The sequence below is a fragment of the Carcharhinus amblyrhynchos genome, chromosome 3 (assembly GCF_965287045.1).
Source record: "Carcharhinus amblyrhynchos chromosome 3, sCarAmb.v2.hapA, whole genome shotgun sequence".
In the NCBI taxonomy this organism is placed as follows: Eukaryota; Metazoa; Chordata; class Chondrichthyes; order Carcharhiniformes; family Carcharhinidae; genus Carcharhinus; species Carcharhinus amblyrhynchos.
In genome coordinates this window covers 77,426,145-77,449,965 of record NC_137326.1, presented here as the reverse complement: position 1 = coordinate 77,449,965, position 23,821 = coordinate 77,426,145, and the positions used below count along the sequence as shown (strand labels likewise).

The following is a 23,821-nucleotide window of genomic DNA, read 5'->3' as shown; positions in this document are numbered from 1 at the left end:
CATTCACTCCAATTAAATAGAATTCCAATGGACAAAATTCCTTCCAATCTGTAACTATAGTACTGGATTTAAATGGTGAACCCATTCACAACTCAGCCCTTTGCAGATGTTGCAATATATTTGATACTCACCGCTTAGAGGTTTAGGTTGCATGAGAAGGAAGGGTAATTCCACAGCAACATCACTGCCAACGGAAAACAAAACAAGAAAATCATAAACGCTCAGTTCCAGGAGAATCTAAATAATTCAGAGCACTTGAAAGCCTGAATGGAAATCTTTCAATTTTTTCCAACTTCACTTTTGATCCTCCAGTGACCTTCTGTTCCTGATGGCTTGGGATGCAATGCTTACAGCATCCTTCAATATATTGCCCAGCTGTATTTTCTAAGTAACAGCAACAAGATTGATCCTACATGTGAAAGGCATGTGACCAAAATCTACTGACAAGTGAGAAGGTTAAGGAGAACAAGGAGCAGAATGTATTTCCTCCTTAGGATTGGGCTGTGAGGCAAGGAGCGGGAAGGTGTGGGTTGGAGAGCTTATTGCGGCTACTATAATGCTTTGCCACACTTGGCTGTTTTGCACCATCATCATACATCCACTGCAGTTTGTCTACAACCGCTCTGTGACAGCCATCATTCAACTACACCAAGGTCGACCCCGCTCTCTCTCCTGCTGTGCACTTTGCCCTGTAGAAGAGAGCTATGGAGCTTTCAGCTCTGATCAAATGGTCAAAATACTGCCATTTTCATTTCTTGATGTCACTTTTTAGACTTAGTCTCACTCTTGCTATTTCAAGGTTTGTATATGAAATTTTTAGCACATATTTTAGCATCCACATTTCAGAAGCTTCTATTTACTTCCACAGATCCTTATTTATTGTCAAGGTTTCTGGGGCAGATAGGAATGTGGATAGAATGTCGCATCTTATGGGTTTTTCCTTGTTACTAATTTGAGAACGCTTGTTAATAAAATCTTCATCTTCACAAAATTACTCTGATTATCTCTATCCTTCTTCTAACTTCTGAATCACATCTACCATCTGTTACCATTTCTCCTAAATAGACAAACGTATCTACTTGTTCCAGTGTGACACCATCCACTTTAATCTTCACTCTAGTTTCTTCTAATATATTTCTACCTTTCTTTTCTTTTTGCTGTTCATACTCAACCCAAATTCTAAATTTTTAGATTCTGATTGATCTATATTTTGTAATTTGATTTTGCTATTAGTTTTGAAAGCTTATTTATTAGTGTCACAGGTAGGCTTACATTAACACTGCAATGAAATTACCATGAAAATCCCCTAGTTACCACACTCTGGCATCTGTTAGTGTACACTGAGGAAGAATTTAACATGGCCAATGCACCTAACCAGCACATCTTTCGGACTGTGGGAGGAAACCAGAGCACCCAGAGGAAACCTGCACAGACAGTGATCCACGCCAGGAGTCGAACCTGGGTCCCTGGCGCAATGAGACAGCAGTGCTAATCGCTGTGTCACCATGCCGCTGTGTCATCAGTGTTCCACAAGTTTGCTATGTTTTTACCTCCAATTCTTACCCCTGGAATTACATCTAATTCCCTGAATATTTGTTCTGTGTATAGATTGAATAATTTTGGTGACAGTACAGAGCTTTGTCGTAGTCCTCTCTGCACTTGAAACGTGTCTGATTTTCTATCTTCTAGTCTGATGCTCATTATTTGGTCCCAGTATATGCTCTGGATAAATCACATATCTTTACTGTCAATGCCACATTTCAGCAGCATATCTATTGATTTTTAGTGATAAGTATGATCAAAATCTTTTTCATGATCTATGTAAATGTTCTTGTTTACTTCTTGATATTTAGTTTTCTTTGGTTAAATATTCCTTCCCTTGTTTCTAATCCAGTAAGAAGTCTCACAACAACCAAAAGATGAAATCTTTTCTAGAAAGGGTGACAATAGATAGTAGGCTCATAAGAAAACAAAGATGGGGAAATATTGTCGGTAAAGGACGTAGTAGAGAAAGGATGGATGGATGGAATGTATAAGTGAATTGCACAATGATCTAAATTAGGAATCTCTCAAGATACAGTGGTAAATGATGGAACAAACATAAAAAATAGAAGCAGGAGTAAGCCACCTGGCCATTCGAGCTTTCTTCACCATTCATCCTGATCATCCAACTCAGTAACCTGTTCCCATTTCCCCCCAATAACCTTTGATCCCTTTAGCCCCAGGAGTTTTTTTTTTGTATTTTGGGGCTCGATCAGGCTTAGAGCTTGTACCTGATCTCTGGACATAACTAAAGGCCCCAAAATGAGTTTGCTATCTTATTTAAATAAAACAAACTTAAAGCATTACGTGCACTGTTCAGGCAGTTTGCCTATTGATGGATGTGTTACAGACACCTTTTAAACAGAATTGGCACTTTAGCATTGAGCAAAAATAACTGAAGATTGTGGACAATGGCAGTGTGGTAATTGACATTGGAGAAACTGTAAGAGCTGCCCAATTTTCCATTTCAGGGTTGGCATAAAGATGGAGGAGATCAACAAGATGAAGGGAATCTGTTATTTATCAGGCAGCAGAAAGATATCAAAGCAAGTTACACATCAGAAGTGGGAGAAGAGCTGAGAGTCTGATGCTGTGAGCTGTACGAAAGGACTTCTTCCCAGCTGTCAAACAACAGTGGTTTTCTCAATCAAAAATCTTGTTGCTACATGGTACTCATTCTACTGGCATTCTGCATCTGTGCCCCAGTTCCTGAGAGAAATCATGAGCCAATTGATGAGTCAGTAGCCCTTATCCCCTCGACGGAAGAGGGTGGCTACTGAGGATTGGCATAGTTTGGTACAGAGATATCAGGGGCAGGCTTACATGACCTCTCCCCTGTCGATATTAAACTAATGAAAACTATCTGTTTGTTGAGACACAGTGCTGGGTCATGATGAGAAGTAGTTATTGCCAATATTGTTCTGCAATTCTGTGCCAGTGTGGTGCACTCCAAGTGTGATCTTTCTTTTTTTCCCTAATACAACCTCTCAAAGAGATGGTTCCTCATGATTCAAATTATTCTACAGTAAGTCAGAACGCCCCATTAATTCTTTGAGTCAGCTTAGGTGATGAGTGCTGAAAGGCTGAAAGTTGTGGAAGCTGATAATCTAGTTCTTCCCTGATGTCCAGGACAGTTGCTTTCCAGTGTTCTTCAGTGATGGCCCTGAAGGCTGTGAGAATCCAACACAGACCTGAAATCCAAACTGAAACCATTTAATTGGTATGATTTTGAATTACACTCAGTTGTGCTTTGAGACACAGGGGTGGTTTCTATAATGGGCACCCTGTCAGTTTTACACTTCAGAGGTAAGTTGAAAATCAAACTCTGATTCTGACCTTCAGAAAGCCCACAGTGATTTAGGGACTGATCTCAAATTTGAATGATTTAATATAAATTCTTACCTGAACAAAACATCTCCCAGCATCCTGAAAGATAAGCAAAGGGACAATTTTACCAATAAGAAAATGACACTCATAATGTTTTAAATATCCAGTTAAAACTTTCATAGAATCCTACAGTGCAGAAGGAGGCCATTCAGCCCATCGAGTCTGCACCAACCACAATCCCACCCAGGTCCTATCCCGATGACTTCATGCATTTACCTTAGCTAGCCCCCTGATAGTGATGGACAATTTAGCATGGCCAATCCACCTAAGTTAGAAGTCTCACAACACCAGATAAAAGTCCAGAGGTTTATTTGGTCGCAAAAGACACTAAGTCACATGGCAAAGCAGCAGCACTCTGAAAGCTAGTGGCTTTTGCTACCAAATAAACCTGTTAGACTTTAACCTGGTGTTATGAGACTTCTTACTGTGTTTACCCCAGTCCGACGCCGGCATCTCCACATCATGACAATCCATCTAATCCATACATCTTTGGGCTGTGGGAGAAAACCAGAGCACCTAGGGGAAACCCATGCAGACACAGGGTGCATGTGCAAATTCCATACGGACAGTGACCCAAGCCAGGAATCAAACCCAGATCCCTGGTACTGTAAGGCAGAAGTGCTAACCACAGTGCCACATGCCAGCTGGTCGTCCATCAAATGATTGGTGGCTGTGTGCAGGCATATTTACCTTTCCGTCCTGGGCTGCGGAATTGTGATTTAACATGTTCTTAATAGTGGGACCCTCAGGTGGAGGAGGAGTTATTGCAGAAGTTGTACAAAAACAAACATAAAGCAGGCAAGAAATCAATCAAAACCTTGCAGACTCTGCTTGGTGCTGGATCTTATTTATTTTGTGGATGAAACTATTGCCAGTTTTCTGCTCTGTGATCCTAGACAGATGGGCCAGGTCTGCTCCTTACCACCCACCCTTTCTCACCGAATGGAGTCATGAAGCAATACAGGATAACTCTGCCTTTCCTCTCCCTACTTTTATGGCAGTGCCAACGCACTATTCAGTGTCTTGGGCTGTACAGCTCAGCTGAGATCATTCCACCCACAGTTGCTAGTCTTTGCCCTAGCTTTATGCTGCCACACTGCACCCCAAAGTTAGCAGCATTCAGTATTTAGCTAGCAGGAAAGCAATCAAATAACAGCTCTTTTCATGAGTTTCACATCATAAGAACATAAGAAATAGGAGCAGGAGTAGGCCACCTGGCCCTTCGAGCCTGCCCCGCCATTCAATAAGATCATGGCTGATCTGTCGCTGCTCAGTTCCACTTTCCCGCCCTCTCCCCATAACCCTTAATCCCCTCTCCTATCAAAAACCCATCAACCCGCGTCTTAAAAATATTTAGCGAGGCAGCCTCCACCACTTCAACGGGCAGAGAATTCCAGAGATTCACCACCCTTTGAGTGAAGAAGTTCCTCCTCAACTCCGTTCTAAACCACCCCCCTTTTATCTTGAGGCTGTGCCCCCTAGTCCTACTGTCTTTTTTGAGCGGGAAGAGTCTTCCTGAGAAACATTACAAGAAAATTATGGTGAAATCGATATTAAGTACTAAAACCAGTTTTTTCCAAAATTGTTCTCTTGCTTCAGCCTGCAAGAGATGATGCAGCTGGAGGAGGGAACACTGGAAGGACCTGTTTGTGCTGTAGTTTTTCTATGTTCTATAATTTTATAAACTTCTATTAAGTCGCCCCTCAACCTCTGTCTTTCCAGGGACAACAACTCCAGTTTACTCAATCTCACCTCACATGTTTCCTGGAGTTCTTTGTAATGGGGAAGCCATGTTTGTCAGTCATTGGGAAAGAGAGAAATTGCATGGGTGACACTTACCCTGATACAACCAGCTTCACCTTCACTCTATAGGAGACAAGAATGCCCCAAACCTCATGATCTATTCCTTCCTTTAAGCTGGAAACACAAAATGGTAGTGTTAGTTCCTCTGAGGAAGACAGACATTAGAAAAAACAAAACATTTATAGAAAGAGGAAAGGACCTTTGTAGGCTCAAAAATTTAATATTTGTTTAACTGTGAGATAATTGTTTGCCTTTCTTCCATAGACCTGTTTCAAAAAATTCAGCACTTTGTAATAAGAATTTAATAGGGCTAAGTGCACCTATGGTGCAAACTGGCCCTTGTGTCCCTCGATCCCTTCTCACATCATCAACACATTTACAGGTAAATTCATCAGTTACTGGCTCCCAGCAGCATGTTGGGGCCTGATGGTAGTCTGAGTTGGGCTGCAACACAATTATCTTAGTTTTCTGCCCTGTATGTCCTTCACGTCATTACAACAGTGGAATTCTGAAATCGCTGAATTTGAGGTCTATTGGTCACCATTGCTTCAATACCCTTTCCTGGTCATTTATTTAATTGTATAATTCTTATAATACTTTGATTTTAAAATAAAATGGCCTGACCTCTCTACCCATGTCTGACTTGCTTATTTTTAACTTATATTCCTTGGGATTTGAATCTCTTATCACAAGGAACAATTTGGATTTCATTCATAATCTTGAAAAAAATCAATCAGATTAACTCAGTTTCTCCTCCTCTCAGATATAAAAGCTTGATGTACAGCGGAGTCCAACATTGATGGTCAGGTTCATCCTCTGCTAAGTATTGAACTGCTCACCTAAATCACATCAAGAAAGCGGCAGAGGGTTGGTTGAAAATGTACCCACAGTACCAGTAATACAATATCACTGCATTCCCAACGAGCTGGGTTTGCTGTGAGAATCTGCTGAGAAAAATCAGCCTTTCTCAATGGGAGAGGGGAAAATCTCAAAGAGTTACTTCAGATAACAAGCATGTGCATCGCATCCTTTAACCTAGGCCCTGAGTCACAAAAGTGGAAATCTAAGGACAGGCCACTCGCCAACATTATCCCTCAACTTCACGTGGGGCTTGACATTGGAATATGACACCAAAAGCATGTGACAAAGGGATGCCAGGATACAAGGTAAAGGTGCAGGCATGTCATCAAATTTAAAGAGATTTAGAAAGCTTTAGGAAGTGAATTATTTCCATGTTACAATTAAAGGCTTCTGCACTTTGGGTTTAATTGGCCTTTCACCTAGGCCAGGATTTTTCTGCCCTGCCAGTGATTCCGCCCCCCACCCCCAGTAGATGTGGCGGGTCATTCAAACTGCTGTTTACTTCAGCAGGACTGGAATATCCCATTGGGAGGGAGGCTGTGAAATCCTGGCACTAAACTTCTAAAAAAGGTATTGCATAAAGGAAGTTCAAGTAGTGCTTTGGCAATACAACAGTGTTGTATCAAATACATCAATTAAGCAGTAACCAGAATTTTCTTTTTATTTGGCTAAGTATCAACTCAGGCACGAAAAGCAGTGTAAAGCCAGCTGGAAATCCTGGATGTGGGTGCTTGCCAGGAACTCTTGGTCTCCAAAAGATCGTGATGCCCTGTTTATAGGGCAACACAACCTAAAAAGAATAAAAAAATCGGACAAGGGAAACCTCCACACATGTACACAGCCCGGCCCATCCTCCTTCCTATTAAGAAATGGAACTACCCCTTATGCCAGGCACTCTCACCAACAGTGGGGCCTTTCCCGTGGACACAGGGAAACCCTCCTTTCACAGACCCCCCATCAGACGCACCCCCACCTTGGCACTTCCCCCAGTGCCAGGGGGCACAGTGTCAGGGTACTGCCCAGGCAGTACCTCTTCCTCCCTGGGGGCTGTACTTATCTGTCGGCTTTCTTTGCTAGGTCAGCATTTGTCAGGACCTGTTGCAAAACCTTCTGACGTGACAGCACATTGGCAATGGGAGGAAATCCTAATACTGGGGGGGTAATACAGTGGGGAGGCCCACTAATGACATGTTAATGTATGGTAATGAGGTTCCTGACCTTTCATAACAGGTACCCCATTACGTCAATGGATGAAAAGGGAGCGGGAGAGCAATCAGAATGGGAATTCCTGTTGATGTAAAAGCGGTTTGGGAATTCTTGTTAAAATCTGGCCAGTGCCTCATACTGATCACAACCATTATTTGCAATATTGGTTTATGCTTAGAATGCCAACAAACAGTAAAGTGACTCTCATCAAGTCAGATATTTCCCATGAATATTCATTTTACAGCTGTACAGGATTCCAGTAATGGGTACATCCTGTCTCAGGGTAAACTTGTTTTGCAAGGGAGGCATCAAACAAGTTTAGCCTCCTTATTTACAAATGAAAATGACAACAGATCTGCTGTATCAGCCATGGGCAAATTTTCTGATTCTTCTTGCCTTTATCAATATGGTAAATTCCATAGACCTGGAGTCAGAAATGTGCACCTGCTCCCTGACTACTATGTTGGTTCCTTAATGGACCAGTTGGTGCCACATAGTGCCAGCATCACAACCCAATTTAGAAACAAGTGCCAATATTAAAGAATAGGTCATGTAGTTGGTTGAAGTCAACTCAGGGCTGAGTTCAAACAGAACACATTTCTGATTGGGAAAAGGGCCCTATCCTGTCGTGCAGGAGGTATGAATCTTTAGAGAAGTTTGCATGGTCTTGAAGGGCACATAAGCTCCAGAGAACTATCAAGTTATTAAATTATTTAAATGGCCAGTCCTTTAAAAATGAAATAAAAACTGCCTACCTCTATCTGCAAGAGTTGTAAAAATCTGTTCTAATAGTTACAATAGATGTTTGTTGGAATTACCCTAATTGCCATGATTATAGCATTATTAATATGTTGCTGCTTTATACAACCTATCATTATCACAGTGGGGATTGTAAGCTCACAGTTTGATTGGCAGCTCAGAAAGGTTATTAGATGTATCAGGGTCATAGGTTGGCATGGAGGACATAGTGGTGCATTGGGGGTGGGTAAAGGCATGGTTAAGCACGTATGGGCATAGGCTGTGGATGGGAGGTGAGGGAAGGTGAGGGGTCAGAGCAAGAGGGCCTAATCTTTAAGAAAACAACTAGGGTGATATCCTAGAGAATCAGCATGATCCTTTTAAATAGCCTGCCTTAATACTTATTAGAAGTATTATATGTCTTTAATATGGGGTTATGAAAACAAATGTTTTATAAGGTTAAGAATTTGAGGGGATTTAAAATGTTTTGAATGGGCTTTCATGAATGGAACTTTTTATACAGTGAAGTCCATAATAGATATTGGAAGTTTATTTTATTCCATTTCAGCATGCCCCTGGAGTTTTGCCTATAGTAGATACTGAGTTGACTTGGAAGATGTAAAGGGAAGTGGTGCTGCTGGAGAGCTTGGGTTGGCATTAAGATGGTGTGATGCCCTAAGGGGCCATGGGAATGGGCAGATTATGAATTGATACTAAGTTGGTACAGGGGCTACAAGAGGCTATGGGGTAGTTGGAGGCTGTGGGTTGGCATAGAGGATATGCTGGTCCATGGTGGTGGGTGGAAGCATGGGTTGGCATGTATGGGCATGTGCAGTGGATGAGAGGTGAGGGAAGGTGAGGAGTGAGAGTTAGAGGGTATAATTTTTAAGGAAACAACCAGGACAAAGTCCCAGAAAACTGGCGTAGCCTTTTAAATAGCCCACCTCAATACTTGGCAGCCCATGTGGCCACCTTTGATCTGCATCGCGAAGTGGTAGGTCTGCCTCTATCTGGCACCCGTTCCTCCCCTGAACAATGATCCCACCATCTAGGGGACTGTTTTCCCTCAAGGTGCGTGCAATGAATGGGAAATTTCCTGTTTTGAGCTACCCTCCTTGTGAGTGATAATTTGGGCCACAGGATTATGACTGCTCTTATCTCATAGGATGAACATTAACATTGGCTGCAACGAAAACAGAAAATGCTGAAATATCTCAGCAGGTCTGTGGAGAGGGAAAAGAGCTAACATTTCGAGCCTGGATGACTCAAGAGAAGTGTACACTGTACACTGTCACAGAACACATTCCTGAATCTCATAATATGCATGGACATAAATATTGCAATTTGTATATGCATCACCAAAGTTTTACGAACACATTGAAGTTCTCATTAAGGTATCTCATGAGTGTGGATTCCATTATGGGCGGCTCCATTTTGCACTCTCAGAAATCTTTCTCTACCTTCACTGTATTGCTACACATGACCTGGGATGGATTCATTGTGTTAAAGGGGATGTTGTGACGTGGTCGGTAGTATCACTAGCTCTGAGCCAGGAAGTCTAGGTTCAAGTCTCACCATAGGACTTGATGGCCAAGGATGGTGCGTTCATAATGTGGCCAAACAAGTTGAGCAGCAAATTGCGAAATACTTCTAATTCACACCAATGGAAGGTGGTAAGGGTGGGGGGAAACGCCTGGTCAGTCATACTTGATACGGAGTGGCATCCGTCAAGCTATTAGCCTCTGGTGACAGATCTGTTCCAGGGTAAACCTTGCTATAGGAACAGATGCAAGTCTGTCTTGGCATGGGAAGAGAAACAATAACATTGTGCTAAAGGGGCTGCAAATTGTTGCTGATGACAAAATGAGGCAAATGATTGCAGTGTGCACTGCACATGCCTGAATCCCAAAACAAATACAGGGACTATGTCACATGTAGGAGATAGATCTTTGAAAGAAAATGTTGAACCATTGTTGCATGAGTTACTCATTGCAGCATCACGCTTGCCCATCTTACATAGTAGTAGAAGCCAAGTTGGTATCCTGATCTCTGATTTTTCCATCCAATGCCATACCATGCTTCTCACGGTTATTAGCAATTATAGGGTAGAGTGTGTAAATCTTCTTCAGAGTGGAACCTGGAGTGACCTGTTCACTGTACAGAAAAACATTTATCAACACAAGTGAAATAAACCTGAACACAATCTCCAAACATCTACTGTGCATTTAAATATACCCATTACCATTCCAAATATACTCCATCATCACTCCAAATATATCCCATCATCACTCCAAATTGACCCTACCACCAATCCAAATATTCTACGCCATCATTATTTCAAGGTAAAACTCAACTAGAATTAAGTAAGCACTGTGTGAATTGCTCAGTGTGTGATTTTAAAGTGCATGTTTTGAAACAATAATAAATAAAGTTAATGGTCAGATGTCCCTAGCTTTCTAAATCCGTTAGGATTAAGGATAAGAATGATATCCAACATACTTGACCTACTGCAGACCAGAAGCCATCTGGTTACATAGAAATGTAGCACCATAACTCTACAAAAGTATGCTTTTATTTTCTTTGCATATGGACTGTCGAGCTATGGAGAACTGAACTAGGTGTGCAAATTCTTCACTGGTTGCAAAGATAAATAAATTCACATACTGAGCAACCACCACTTATATTGCTTGCTGCTAGGAAACTGTGCCAAAGAACTGGACTGAATGTTTCACTTACTCCATTTCCTCCTCAGCCACGTTCTGAATGTACTTGTCATGCGAGTACAATACCACTGATATAATCTGATCAGCTGAAGATAAAGACAATATAGTTACAAATCTCTGAACAGTTCAAAGATACACAACAACATTCAGGAACAAGAAGAAAGAAAAAAAAATGCATTTATTGAGCATATTTCACAACCACAGGACGTCCCAAAACATTTGAAGGCCCACGAAATACTCCTGAAGCTGCTGTAATGGAGAAAACATGGCAGACAATTTGCACAAAACAAGATCCCATATGATCTTGACATTACCTGCCTTTTGAAATCCATTTTAATTTATTATTTGGGAAGGGAGTGCCTTGGCAGCACCAATGAACTTTTTGGGGTTTATTTTAAATTTAAAGCCAGGACATAAACCAGAAAAGCAGATCAAATGCCACAAACTGACCAAATTACATTCCCACAAAGTACAATTGCTCAGTACAATTGGGCAACTGGGGAATAAGCCTGAATTAACATCCTTGTAACATGAATCTATTGGATTTAAGTGGCAATATACCGGGTTGCATTTTGCATTTAAACATTTGGTTTTTCTTTTTATTCTTTCATGAAATGTCACTGGCAAAGCCAGCATTTGTTGTCTATCACTAATTGCCTCTGAACTGAGTAGCTAACTAAGTAATTTCAGAGAGCAGTTAAGATTCAAGCACAGTGCTTTGGATCTGGAGTCACATGTAGGCCATAGCAAGTGAGTATGGCAGATTTCCTTCCCTAAGATAATCTTGATTAATGTTCTAGAGATTTGGCTGGAATTGTACTGACATGCGTGGGTCCCGCAGTTGGGTTCGAATGTAGGCCTCGAGCCTGTATAAGTGGAGCTGAGAAGGAGATTTTACCAATGATGGCTGATATCGAGATTGCCACCTAATTATGAATGATGGCCACCTCTCCAAGCTATCGGCTCAATCAAAGGATCAATGACACTCAGTCTGGGCTGCTCTGCTAATAGAGGTGACTATCCCTAAGGCTGCAGGAAGGACAGGACATGCCCATGTTCATGTATTTACATAGCACAGGTGAGAAGGTTTTTCAATGTGTCACAGCAGGGCAGGCAGACTGTGTTGACTGGAGGAGGGTAAACAATCCAGTGGCAATTTTGGAGCCTCAGGTGAATCCAATTCTGCAGGATAGGTGAGGGCTTTCCATAAAACATAAAGCCTCAGCAAAAGAAGACCCAACCTCCCTGTGAAGCTGTTGATAGGCCACTTTGATCTCTGGTAGTCCCCACATATGCCAGGGTCCATTCCACACTCACAGGGGCATTGATGGCTATTAATAAATCTGTTAATTGGGTGAATTGACCACCCACTTCTGGTTGGCAGGTAGCCCAGCCACTGTCCTTCCCAACTTTTAACATTGGGTTTCCCTCCTGCTGTTTTCCATCATCACTCCCATCTCCCAGCCTTTCTCCAGAGGGCTGGTAAAATCTCAGCCTCCAAGTTCAAATTCCATCATGGCAACTTAGGAACTAATTTAAAATGCTGAAATAAAAAGCTCGCCTTGGTAATGTTGACTATATCACATAAATCAATTTGGCCTAGCAAGTCTCTCAGTTGTGCCGATCCTTAGACAAGGTATATTAAGAATGGAACTGAATGGAGCCTTTGTCATCAGCATCAAATTCAAACATGACAAAGTTATACCCCTAGCCCAGTCAACCTTGCAAAGTCCAACTCACTAACACCTTCAGACTTCTGACAAAATTAAAAGATTTGGCCCTCAGATTTGACAAACAACAGCCTCACATATTCATGCTCTGAGAATCAAAACCCTGGATCTTTGTCCCTCGCCAAACTGTAGGTCTGTCTTCACTGCATGGACAACAATAGTTCAAGAAGGTGGCTAGGCACACCTTCTCGAGATAATTAGGGATAGGTAACAAATATTGGACTTGCCTGCAATGTCTACATTCCATGAATGAATTTTTTAAAATCACCCTGCCTTTTTTTCATACCTGTTACTTTAATCTTTTTCACAGTCTTGGTGGAATGATTGATCACCTCAACACTGACTTCAACCGGCTCACCATGGTAAAAGATCTATAAAAGAATGCTGTTTAAATCAGGACAATATCTTACAAAGATCACATTTGGCCCAGTAAATTCATCCTTCCGTGCCAACCTATCACTCTGCACTCACAAAACCTAACAGCCTGTTGAAAAATTGAAAGTTTTGCCTTCACCCAAACTCTACCCCAGGTACTGATCATTCTTCCTGTAAAGAGCCTGATCTCAGCTCTGAGCTTTGCATATCACCAATTTGTATCTACACACCTTTGTGCTCCTAGTTTAACTTTAAATACTGACTCGGGTTATTGTCATTAGTTCACTTGGTGTATTGTCAACCTCTTGTTTCCTTTTCCTTCAGACATGAAGAGCTGAACATGATTGTGTTGTTCAGTCCTCTAATGCTAGGAATTAGGGGAGGGGAGCTGAATTTCAAGTCTGGTGACTATTGTGTGTGCAGTCACAGAGTGGGGAAATGTGGGGGTCTGCTCCTGCCAATGATATCAGAGGGAGGACTGATCCATTTTCATGCCCAGACATTGTTTTCCCACCCACAGCATTGAATAAGCCCTGACAGACACCCTCCTGATCAGAATGAATTCAAAATTCATTTACAGGATGTGGGCACTACTGGTTAAGCCAGGATTTAGTGCCCATCTCTAGTTGCCCTTGAGAAGGTGGCAGTGAGCTGCCTCCTTGAACCATTGCAGCCCCTGAGGTACAAGTACACTGTAAGAAGTCTCACAACACCAGGTTAAAGTCCAACAGGTTTATTTGGTGGCAAAATCCATTAGCTTTCAGAGCACTGCTCCTTCACCAGATAAGTAGGAGTTCTGTTCACAAACAGGGCACATAAAGACACAAACTCAATTTACAAAATAATGGTTGGAATGCAAATCTTTACAGGTAATCAAGCCTTAAAAGTACAGGCAATGTGAGTGGAGAGAGGGTTAAGCACAGGTTAAAGAGATGTGTATCGTCTCCAGACAGGACAGTTAGTGAGATTTTGCAAGCCCAGGCAAGTCATGGGGGTTACAGATAATGTGACATGAACCCAAGATCTTGTCACATTATCTGTAACCCCCATCTCTTTAACCCACCTCTTTAACCTGTGCTTAACACTCTCTCCACTCACATTGTTGGTACCTTTAAGACTTGTTTACCTATGAAGATTCACATTCCAACCATTATTTTGTAAATAGAGTTTGTGTCTTTATATGCTCTGTTTGTGAACAGAACTTCCACTTACCTAACGAAGGAGCAACACTCCGAAAGCTAGTGGATTTCACTACCAAATAAACCTGTTAGGCTTTAACCCAGTGTTGTGACACTTTTTATTGTGTTTACCCCAGTCCAACGCTGGCATCTCCACATCACGAGTACAAGTATACTCACAGTGCTGTTAGGGAGGAGGTTTCAGGATTTTGACATTGAAGGAATGGCAATATATTTCCAAGTCAGTTAAAGTTAAAGTTTATTTATTAGTCACAAATAGGCTTACATTAACATTGCAATGAAATTATTGTGAAAAATCCTCTAGTCAGACTCCGGCACCTGAGGGAGAATTTAGCATGGCCAATTCATCTAACCTGCACATCTTTGGACTGTGGGAGGCAAGTCAGGATGGTGGGTGACTTGGAGGGCAACCTCCAGATTCTCAGAAATCTGCTGCTCTTGTCCTAGATATTGATGGTCATGAGTTTGGAAGGTGAAACCTAAGGAACCTTAGTGAGTTCCTGCAGTGTATTTTATATGCTGCTCCAAATGTTCACTGGTAGTGGAGGGATTGAATGTCTGTGGAAGGGGTACCAATGAAGCTGGATGCTTTGTCTTGGATTCTGTCAAGCTTCCTGAATGTTGTTGGAGCTGCAGTCATCCAAGCAAGTGGAGAGGATTCAATGACATTCATGACTTGTGCCCTGTAGATGGTAGACAGACTTCGGAGAGTCGGGGTTGAGTTACTCGCTGCCGTATTCCTAGTTTCTGACCTGCTTTGGTAGCCACAGGTCCAGTTCCATTTATGGTCAGTGGTAATCCCAGGATGTTGATGATGAGGATTTAGTGATGATAATGCCATTGAGTGTCAAAGGACGATGATTGGATTTTCTATTGTCGGCAATGGTTTTTGCCTGGCACTTCTGTGAGTGAATGTTACTTGGCACTTGACAACCCAAACCTGGATATTGTCCAAGTCTTACTGCACTTTGACATAGACTAATCTCAGTATCTGAGGAGTCGCAAATGATACTGAACATTGTGCAATCATCAGTGAACATCCTCACTTCTGACCTTATACCGGAGGGAAGGTCATTGATGAAGAAGATGAAAATGGTTGGGTCTAGGACACTAGCCTGAGGAACTCCTGCAGTGATGTTCTGGAGCTGAGATGTTTGACCACAACCATCTTCCTTTGTGCCAAGTATGACTTCAACCAGCGGAAAGTTTTCCCCATTGACCCCAGTTTTGCTGTAGGTAGAAGTCAATGTCAATCACTCTCCAGGTTTAAATGAAAATACATTTACCTTTCAGAGATTTTCATATTAATGCTGAGAGTTTTTGCACAAAATGCCACAATTTGAAAGTTATCAGACCACAAGGAGGCATCTCCAAATATATCAAAGGATTTTTGTATTTACCTGAGCAGGAAGGTGAAGCCTCATCTCAAACACTGTTATTCAATTAGCCAAGCATGTTCTGTCATTTGTGTCTATATATGTACATAAATGGGGCAATTCTCCCAGCCCGCTGCATTGCTCTAGCAGCACAATGGACCAGGAGACATCAGTGGAGGCCGCTGGGTGCACATCTCCAGGTCCAAGAATTTTGGAGCAATCAGCTCCATGCTGGGAATTGACGCAGAGCTGATTTAAATATTTAAATTGCCATTTCCAGTGCATTAGTGAGCCTGGAACTGAAGTCTCTGGACTCGCTAGACATCTCTTCCCAACCCCTCCAGGAATGGATCCCTCCAGTGACGTTTACTACAGCTCCCCACTAATGGGAACAGGCAGCCGACCCTGCTGGAGGGAACAGAGGCCATGGAGAATGGGGATAAGGTTAGGTGCCCCCTGGCATTACCAAGGCATAAACTGGCAATGCCAAAGAACACCTTGACACTGCCCACTGGACAATGCCAAGGGGGCAGGGCCAAAGGAGGAGGAGCCTACTGGGGGGCTTTAGGGGCTTGATCGGTGGGGGTTGGGGGGGACCTGGTGCCACTCTGCATAGGGATTGGAAGCAGAGGGAGGGAAGAGGGTGATCAGGTTGGCCATCCAGGTGGGGGGAGAGGGGGTGTTGGGACCCCCCCCCCACCTGGGTGGGGGGGTGGGGAATCAGGGCTCCAGGGGTGGGGAGAGTCAGGGAAATTGGGGCTGGTTGAGGTGGGGACATCAGGGCTTTCCCGGAAAGGTGAGGGAGCAATGCAGGATCGTGGAGCTGGCCAGCTGACTAATCAGCACATGCTCAGCGGTCCACTCAGCACTTTGCTCCAGATTCTCCAGCCCCTGATTTTCAGAGTGAATCCTGCTAGGGCATTCTGCACTGCTCAGAATGTGGGAGATTCATTCTGAAAGTCACGCTAAAAGAAAATCGGCGGGAGTTACTCCAGTTTTCATGTGAATTTGGCAATTAAGATTTCTTTGGGAGAATCGCCCCCAATATCTCTGTTTGTCTCCAACTGCCAAGATAAAACCTGATTTATCAAAAGCTCACCTCTTTGTTGAGTGATGCTTCTAGATGGAGAGGTTTGTCTGACATGAGGAATTGTCTGGTAATTTTAGCCACTGGCTGAAAAATCGGCTTATCGGGAGCATATTGCATCTTACGGATAACCATAAACACAGAACTCCTGGCAGAGAAAATATTTGGGAAAATGGATCACTCACAACAGCTAATTATAACCAGTCATACTATTAGCAATAAAACCACATTTGAACTAGTTGTTCAGATGTAGTTGCGTAGTTGGAAAAATGCTTGAATGTAGTTGGAAAAATGCTTGAATCTGTCATCAAAGAAGAAATAGCGAGGCACCTGGAAAGGAATGGTTTGATAGAGCAGACGCAGCATGGATTTGATACAGGGAAGTCGTGTTTAACGAATTTATTGGATTTCTGTGAGGATGTGACTAGTGCGGTAGACAGAGGGGGACCGATGGATGTGGTGTTTCTAGATTTTCAAAAGGCATTTGATAAGGTGCCTCATAAAAGGTTGCTTCAGAAGGTTAAGGTGCATGGAGTTGGGGGTAAGGTGTTAGTGTGGATGGAGGATTGGTTGTCTAATAGGAGGCAGAGAGTTGGTATCAATGGGTGCTATTCTGATTGGCAGTTGGTAACTAGTGGAGTGCTGCAGGGATCGGTGCTGGGGCCTCAGCTATTTACCATTTATATAGATGATCTGGAGGAGGGGGCTGAGTGTAGGGTGACAAAATTTGCTGACGACACAAAGGTGAGTGGAAAAGCAAGTTGCGCGGAGGGTGTGGAAAGTCTGCAGAGGGATCTGGATAGGCTGAGCGAGTGGGCGAGGACCTGGCAGATGGAGCATAATGTTAGCAAGTGTGAGGTTATCCACTTTGGCAGAAATAATAGTAGGAGGGATTACTATTTAAAGGGCGAAAAGCTGCAGCATGCTACGGTGCAGAGGGACCTGAGGGTCCTTGTGCATGAGTCACAAAAACCCAGTCTGCAGGTGCAGCAGGTGATCAAGAAGGCGAATGGTATGCTGGCCTTTATAGCTAGGGGGATAGAATATAAAAGCAGGGAGGTCTTGCTGCAACTGTACAGGGCACTGGTGAGGCCGCAACTGGAGTACCGTGTGCAGTTTTGGTCACCGCACTTGCGCAAGGATATTTTGGCCTTGGAGGGAGTGCAGAGGAGGTTCACTAGGCTGATACCGGAGATGAGGGGGTTGGACTATGAACAGAGACTAAATAGACTGGGTCTGTACTCGTTGGAGTTTAGAAGGATGAGGGGGGATCTTATAGAGACCTATAAGGTAATGAAGGGGATGGATAGGGTAGAGGTAGAGAGATTCTTCCCGCTTAGAAAGGATACAGGACTAGAGGGCACAGCCTCAAGATAAGGGGTGGGGGGGGGGGTCAGTTTAGATCGGAGTTGAGGAGGAACTTCTTCACTCAAAGGGTGGTGAATCTCTGGAATTCTCTGCCCGTTGAAGTGGTGGAGGCTACCTCGCTAAATATATTTAAGTCACGGGTAGATAGGTTTTTGACAGACAAGGGAATTAAGGGTTATGGGGAGAAAGCGGGAAAGTGGAACTGATCCACTTCAGATCAGCCATGATCTTATTGAATGGCGGGGCAGGCTCGAAGGGCTAGATGGCCTACTCCTGCTCCTATTTCTTATGTTCTTATGAACTGGACAGTGATTGTCTGGGCTCCTTTAATACAACATACTGTGCACACATCACTCAATCTGTGTGTGTTCTTATGAGAGGATCTGTTGCATGTACTTGCATAAGGATCTGTTGTAGAGGTCTATTGTGCTCAGGTATGTGAACAAAGAACAAAGAACAAAACAGTCCAGGAAACAGGCCCTTCGGCCCAACAAGCCCACGCTGCCATTTTAACACTACCAGTCTCCCCCTCCACCCATAACCCTTATCTATTGTTTTATGGCCATCCACATTGAGGGAAACTGATTTAGGGACAATTTATTCCTGCCAATCAGCCTAATAGCACATCTTTGGGGTGTGGGAGGAAACCGGAGCACCCGGAGAAAACCCAGGCAAGCACGGGGAGAATGCGCAAACTCCCACAGACACTGGCCCAAATCCATGTGTCTGCACAGCAATCAGTGATAGTCACTGAGCTGTCGTCTTGCCCAGCATCTGGTCCAGTGTAAGCACACACTAACGACATGAAGCACTAGGCCAATCTCGAACAACCAAGAGCAGCCCGAGTACGACCCATCACGTGTATGCCCCTTGTTGGGCAACAAGGCGGACCGACTTAAAACCTGTGAATGAAAAGAGAAAAAACATTATTATCACACCATATCCATTTACCTTACCAGGGATGCCCCAATGTTAATGACCCTTGTTTAAAACAATCTCCTATACCCACTCATCTCCAACCCACTCATGTGCTTGTCTAAGTTACTCTTAAACAACTCTAGCGTGCTTGCCTCCACCACCTTACTTGGCAGAGCATTCCATACCCCCACCACCCTCTGTGTGAAAAACCTCCCTCTAATATCTGTGTTATACCTCTCATCCCTCACCTAAAGCCCACGGCCCCTCGTATTGTGTGTCTCTACCATAGGAAATAGCTTACCTCTGTTTACTCTATCTATACCCTTCATAATCTTATATACCTCTATTAGATCCCCCCTCAGTCGCCGTCTTTCAAGGGAAAAAAGCCCCAATTTCTTCAATCTTTCCTCATAACCCAGTCCTTCCATACCAGGCAACATCCTGGTAAACCTCCTCTGCACTCTCTCCAGAGCCTCCACGTCCTTCCGCTAGTAAGGCAACCAGAACTGGACGCAGTACTCCAAATGCGGCCTAACCAACGTTCTATACAACTGCAACATTAGACTCCAGCTCTTATATTCTATACCCCTTCCCATAAAGGCTAACATACCATAGGCTTTCTACACAACATTCTCCATTTGTACTGCCACCTTCAAAGACTTGTGCACTTGTACCCCCAGGTCTCGCTGCGATTCTATACTCCTTATGGGCTTACCCTTAATCATATAACTCCCCCCTACATTATTCCGGCCAAAATGCATCACCTCACATTTATCCGGATTAAACTCCATTTGCCATGTATCTGCCCAATATACCAGCCTATCAATATCCCGTTGTATTGCCAGACACTGCTCCTCACTGCCTGCCAATCCAGCCATCTTGGTGTCATCAGCAAATTTGCTGATCACACCACTTACTCCCTCTTCCAAGTCATTTATATACACTACAAAGAGAAGAGGTCCCAGTACTGAGCCCTGCGGCACACCACTAGTGACAGACCTCCAGCTGGAAAAGGACCCTTCCATTACTACTCTGTCTCCTCTTTGCAAGCCAGTTCTCAACCCATCTAGATACCTGGCCACATATCCCATGAGCCTTAATATTTTCTACCAACCTACCATGAGGGACTTTGTCAAACGCCTTACTGAAATCCATATAGACGACATCAACGGCTCGTCCTTCGTCGACCATTTTTGTCACCTCGTCAAAAAATCCTACCAGATTCGTAAGGCAAGACTCCCCCTTTACAAAGCCATGCTGCGTGTCCTTAATCAGATCACAACGCTCTAAGTGCTCATACATCCTATCCCTAAGAATCCTTTCCATCAACTTGCCTACCACTGACGTCAAACTCACCGGCCTATAGTTACCCGGGTTATCCCTCCTACCCTTTTTAAACAACGGTACCACGTTCGCTATCCTCCAGTCCTCTGGGACCTCACCTGTGTCCAAAGAAGAGACAAAGATTTGCGTTAGAGGCCCAGCAATCTCATCCCTCGCCTCCCTAAGCAGCCTAGGATAAATGCCATCGGGCCCCGGAGATTTATCAGTTTTAATGTTACCTAAAAGCCCTAACACTTCTTCCCTCGTAATCGATAGATCCTTCAATTGGTCTACTGCTCCCTCGATGACTGTACCAGACATTAAGCCCCTCTCCTTCGTGAATACCGACGCAAAGTATTCATTCAGGATCTCCCCCATTCCCTCAGACTCCAAGCACAATTCCCCTCGTCTGTCCCTGAGATGACCGATTTTACCCCTAGCCACCCTTTTGCTCCTAACATAGGAGTAAAACGCTTTTGGATTTTCCTTAATCCTACCTGCCAAAGCCATCTCATGCCCCCTTTTTGCCCTCCTAACTCCCCTTTTGAGATCCCTCCTACTCTCTCTGTACTCCTCCAACGCTCTCTCCGTTCCCAGCTGCTTAGACCTGACATACACCTCTCGTTTCTTCCTAACCAGGTCTTCTATATCTCTAGTAATCCACGGCTCTCTAATCCTACCTTTCCCATCCTTCCTCCTAACCGGCACATGCCTTTCCTGCACCCATTGCAGTTTTCCCTTGAAAGACTCCTACATGCCAACCATGGACTTGCCCTCCAACAGCCTATCCCAGTCTGTATCCCTAAGCTCCTGCCTAATCCGGCTGTATCTAGCCTTCCCCCAATTTAGCACCCTCCTCTTAGGACAGCACGCATCTTTTTCCATTTGTATCCTAAAGTAGACAGAGTTGTGGTCACTATTAGCCACATGTTCACCTACCGCAACCTCAACCACCTGACCTGGCTCATTGCCCAGAACTAAATCCAGTATAGCCCCCTCTCTGGTCGAGCTATCTACATACTGCTGCAAGGATCCTTCCAATACACATCTTACGAATTCCTCCCCGTCCGAACCCCCAGCTCTAGGCGCCTTCCAATCCACCCCAGGGAGATTAATATCTCCACTACAACAACCCTGTTCTTCCTACGCTTGTCCAAAATGTCTCTACATATACCCTCTTCCACTGCCCGTGGGCTGTTGAGCGGCCTGTAGTACACTCCTAGCATAGTAATGGCTCCCTTCCTATTCCTCAATGGATGTGCATATCCATTACAAACAAGTGGATCAACTGTCAAGCATTAGCAGATTGATTGTGTGCACACTGATACCTTATGTACTTGTGTAAGTCAACCTAGTGTAATAGGTGGACCCTGAGAACAGTTACTACTTTCTGCCTGACTGCGTCAGGTTTAAGATCCTGTAGAAAGGAACCAATGCCAATCACTTTCCAGGTTTAGATGAAAGTACATTTACCTTTTGGAGATTTTCATATCAATGTTGAGAGTCTTTGCACAAAACGCCGAGATTTGAAAGTCCACTCCACAACACTACAGAAAGCAGAGAAATTCTCCTAAAACATATATACAATAGGGTTGAAAGACCATCAGTCTCTTGTTTAAACTTCTACTGGACACAACCAACACATCTTGATGCCAAGGAATAGCACTGAGCTCAACCCAGTGAGGGTGAGTTTGTTCCCTCCAAGAACAAGGCAAAGATGGTGGGTGGAAAACTGAGGGCATGACAAGCAAGGTAGAGCAAATTCAAGAAATCACATGCTACACACACTGTGCACACAGTATGGGGCTGGCTTGATTAAACTCTCATTCCCCCTCAAAAAGACCTGAAAATGGAACATAATATCGAAGGCTCCAGTCCACTTCCAGTCATCACTCAAAATCTTACTCCAAAAGGCCAATTTTACCCTTTCATTTGCTCAGTGGCACCCTCTTGAATCTCAACTACTGTAATCACCTTCTCTCAACTTCTACATGGGTAGCAAAAAAGGGTGTAGACCCTTGCACCCCCCCTCCCCACCTTTATCACTTGCCCAAAAAATTAGCACTTCCAGCAGTAAGAAAAGGAAATTTGGCCTCTAACTGCAACAACATAATTCTCTCTTACCATAATAGACAATCAAACTCATACAAACTGCACACACTTGTGTCATTACCCAATACTGAACATAAAACAAAGGACCTTCTATTAGAGAAACCACATCAGAATCTCTATTTATCTCCAGTTAGGTTCAGATTTTATCCATTCAGCCACTTTTTTTTTATCACACCTAGAGCCACAGAACTCCTGTACTCTTAAAAATAAGACAATGAATCCTGCTGGATGTAGACTTCATAGATGCTGGTTTTCCTCTGATACCTCACTCAAGTGGCCATTTTTCTTTGTGAACCACTAGTGTTATATGAGATGTTGCTCTGGTACATTCAGTGGAGCATCACAACTAGGCTCACCCATTGTACGCTGATATGCACTTTCCCAGCAGATATCTCTGGATAATGGTCAGAAGCAGTGCTGCTAGACAATTCTACTCCTTGTGGGTGGCATGGTAGCACAGTGGTTAGCACTGCTGCTTCACAGCTCTAGGGTCCTGGGTTCGATTCTCGGCTTGGGTCACTGTCTGTGTGGAGTTTGCACATTCTCCTCGTGTCTGCGTGGGTTTCCTCCAGGTACTCCAGTTTCCTCCCACAGTCCAAAGATGTGCGGGTTAGGTTGATTGGCTATGCTAAGAAATTGCCCCTTAGTATCCAGGGATGTGTAGGTTAGAGGGATTAGTGGCTATAATATGTAGGGATATGGGGGCAGGGCCTGGGTAGGATTGTGCTTAGTGCAGACTTGATGGGTCGAAGGGCCTCTTTCTGCACTGCAGGGTTCTATGATTCTTTCCAATTTGAGACCAATTGTAAGAACCTGAGTGCTACTCTAAAATAGATCAGAGGTGAATCTGGAGCCTTCTAGACAGGTTTTGCCCTTGGTCATGCATTTTTATCAAGAGAACACTGGGGGAACTTGTGTCTCCATTGCAAGAATTCATTACCTTGATGTTGACAATATTTAGTTTTTCCTCCTCAAAGCTATTGAGTCTGCACACACCGAGGCAACAAAATATTTCTGTATTGTATAGTGTTGAGGGGCCTAAAGGCACCATATATATGTGTTTAAGGCATCTTGGGGTAGGTCTGAATGTTCAGTTGGGTGGTGCTGTATCAGTTGCTTGTCAAGCTAGCACCATCCAGTATTTTCTGAATGTTAAGACTGCATCCTGGTGGCATAATAGCAGCCCAGCTGTTCCCAAGCCAATGCGCCAAGAACAAACTGTGGAGTGAGGGTAACTCACTTCTAAACTTTGTCTGTGCTGACTTGACACCAGCCAATAACACCTGCAAACAAACATTTCAAGGTGGCCCCGATCTGATTTTATACTGTCATGGTCCTTTTTAAGGGAGTGGGAGGTGTGCTTCCAATTTTACCTGCTGCCCCTCCAACCTGTCAACAGTGAGTTTAATGGCAGACACAAATTCAGATGCTACTAATCTGGCCATGTGTCACTGCCTCTAAGGTTTTAGCTTTTTTCAGCATCTTCTAGCTCAGGCCCATGGGCAGATGTCAGCAATATTTGGGCCTTACTTTAATGCACTATTGTGGAAATTAAATCGTAAAAACTATGGCA

General features: G+C 43.6%; 1 protein-coding gene across 1 annotated transcript in view; it reads right to left on the bottom strand.

The window, feature by feature from the left end:
- LOC145340879 (beta-arrestin-1-like) overlaps nt 1–23,821 on the bottom strand; it is a 59,429-nt gene that overhangs the window by 4,591 nt on the left and 31,017 nt on the right. Inside the window, exons 7-14 of the mRNA XM_080185397.1 lie at nt 21,610–21,683; nt 16,540–16,675; nt 12,777–12,861; nt 10,774–10,846; nt 10,054–10,191; nt 5,269–5,346; nt 3,445–3,468; nt 132–184 (exon numbers count right to left, since the gene is read on the bottom strand). Coding sequence (XP_080041523.1) covers nt 132–184; nt 3,445–3,468; nt 5,269–5,346; nt 10,054–10,191; nt 10,774–10,846; nt 12,777–12,861; nt 16,540–16,675; nt 21,610–21,683 — 661 coding nt within the window. The remainder of the gene's footprint in view (nt 1–131; nt 185–3,444; nt 3,469–5,268; nt 5,347–10,053; nt 10,192–10,773; nt 10,847–12,776; nt 12,862–16,539; nt 16,676–21,609; nt 21,684–23,821) is intronic.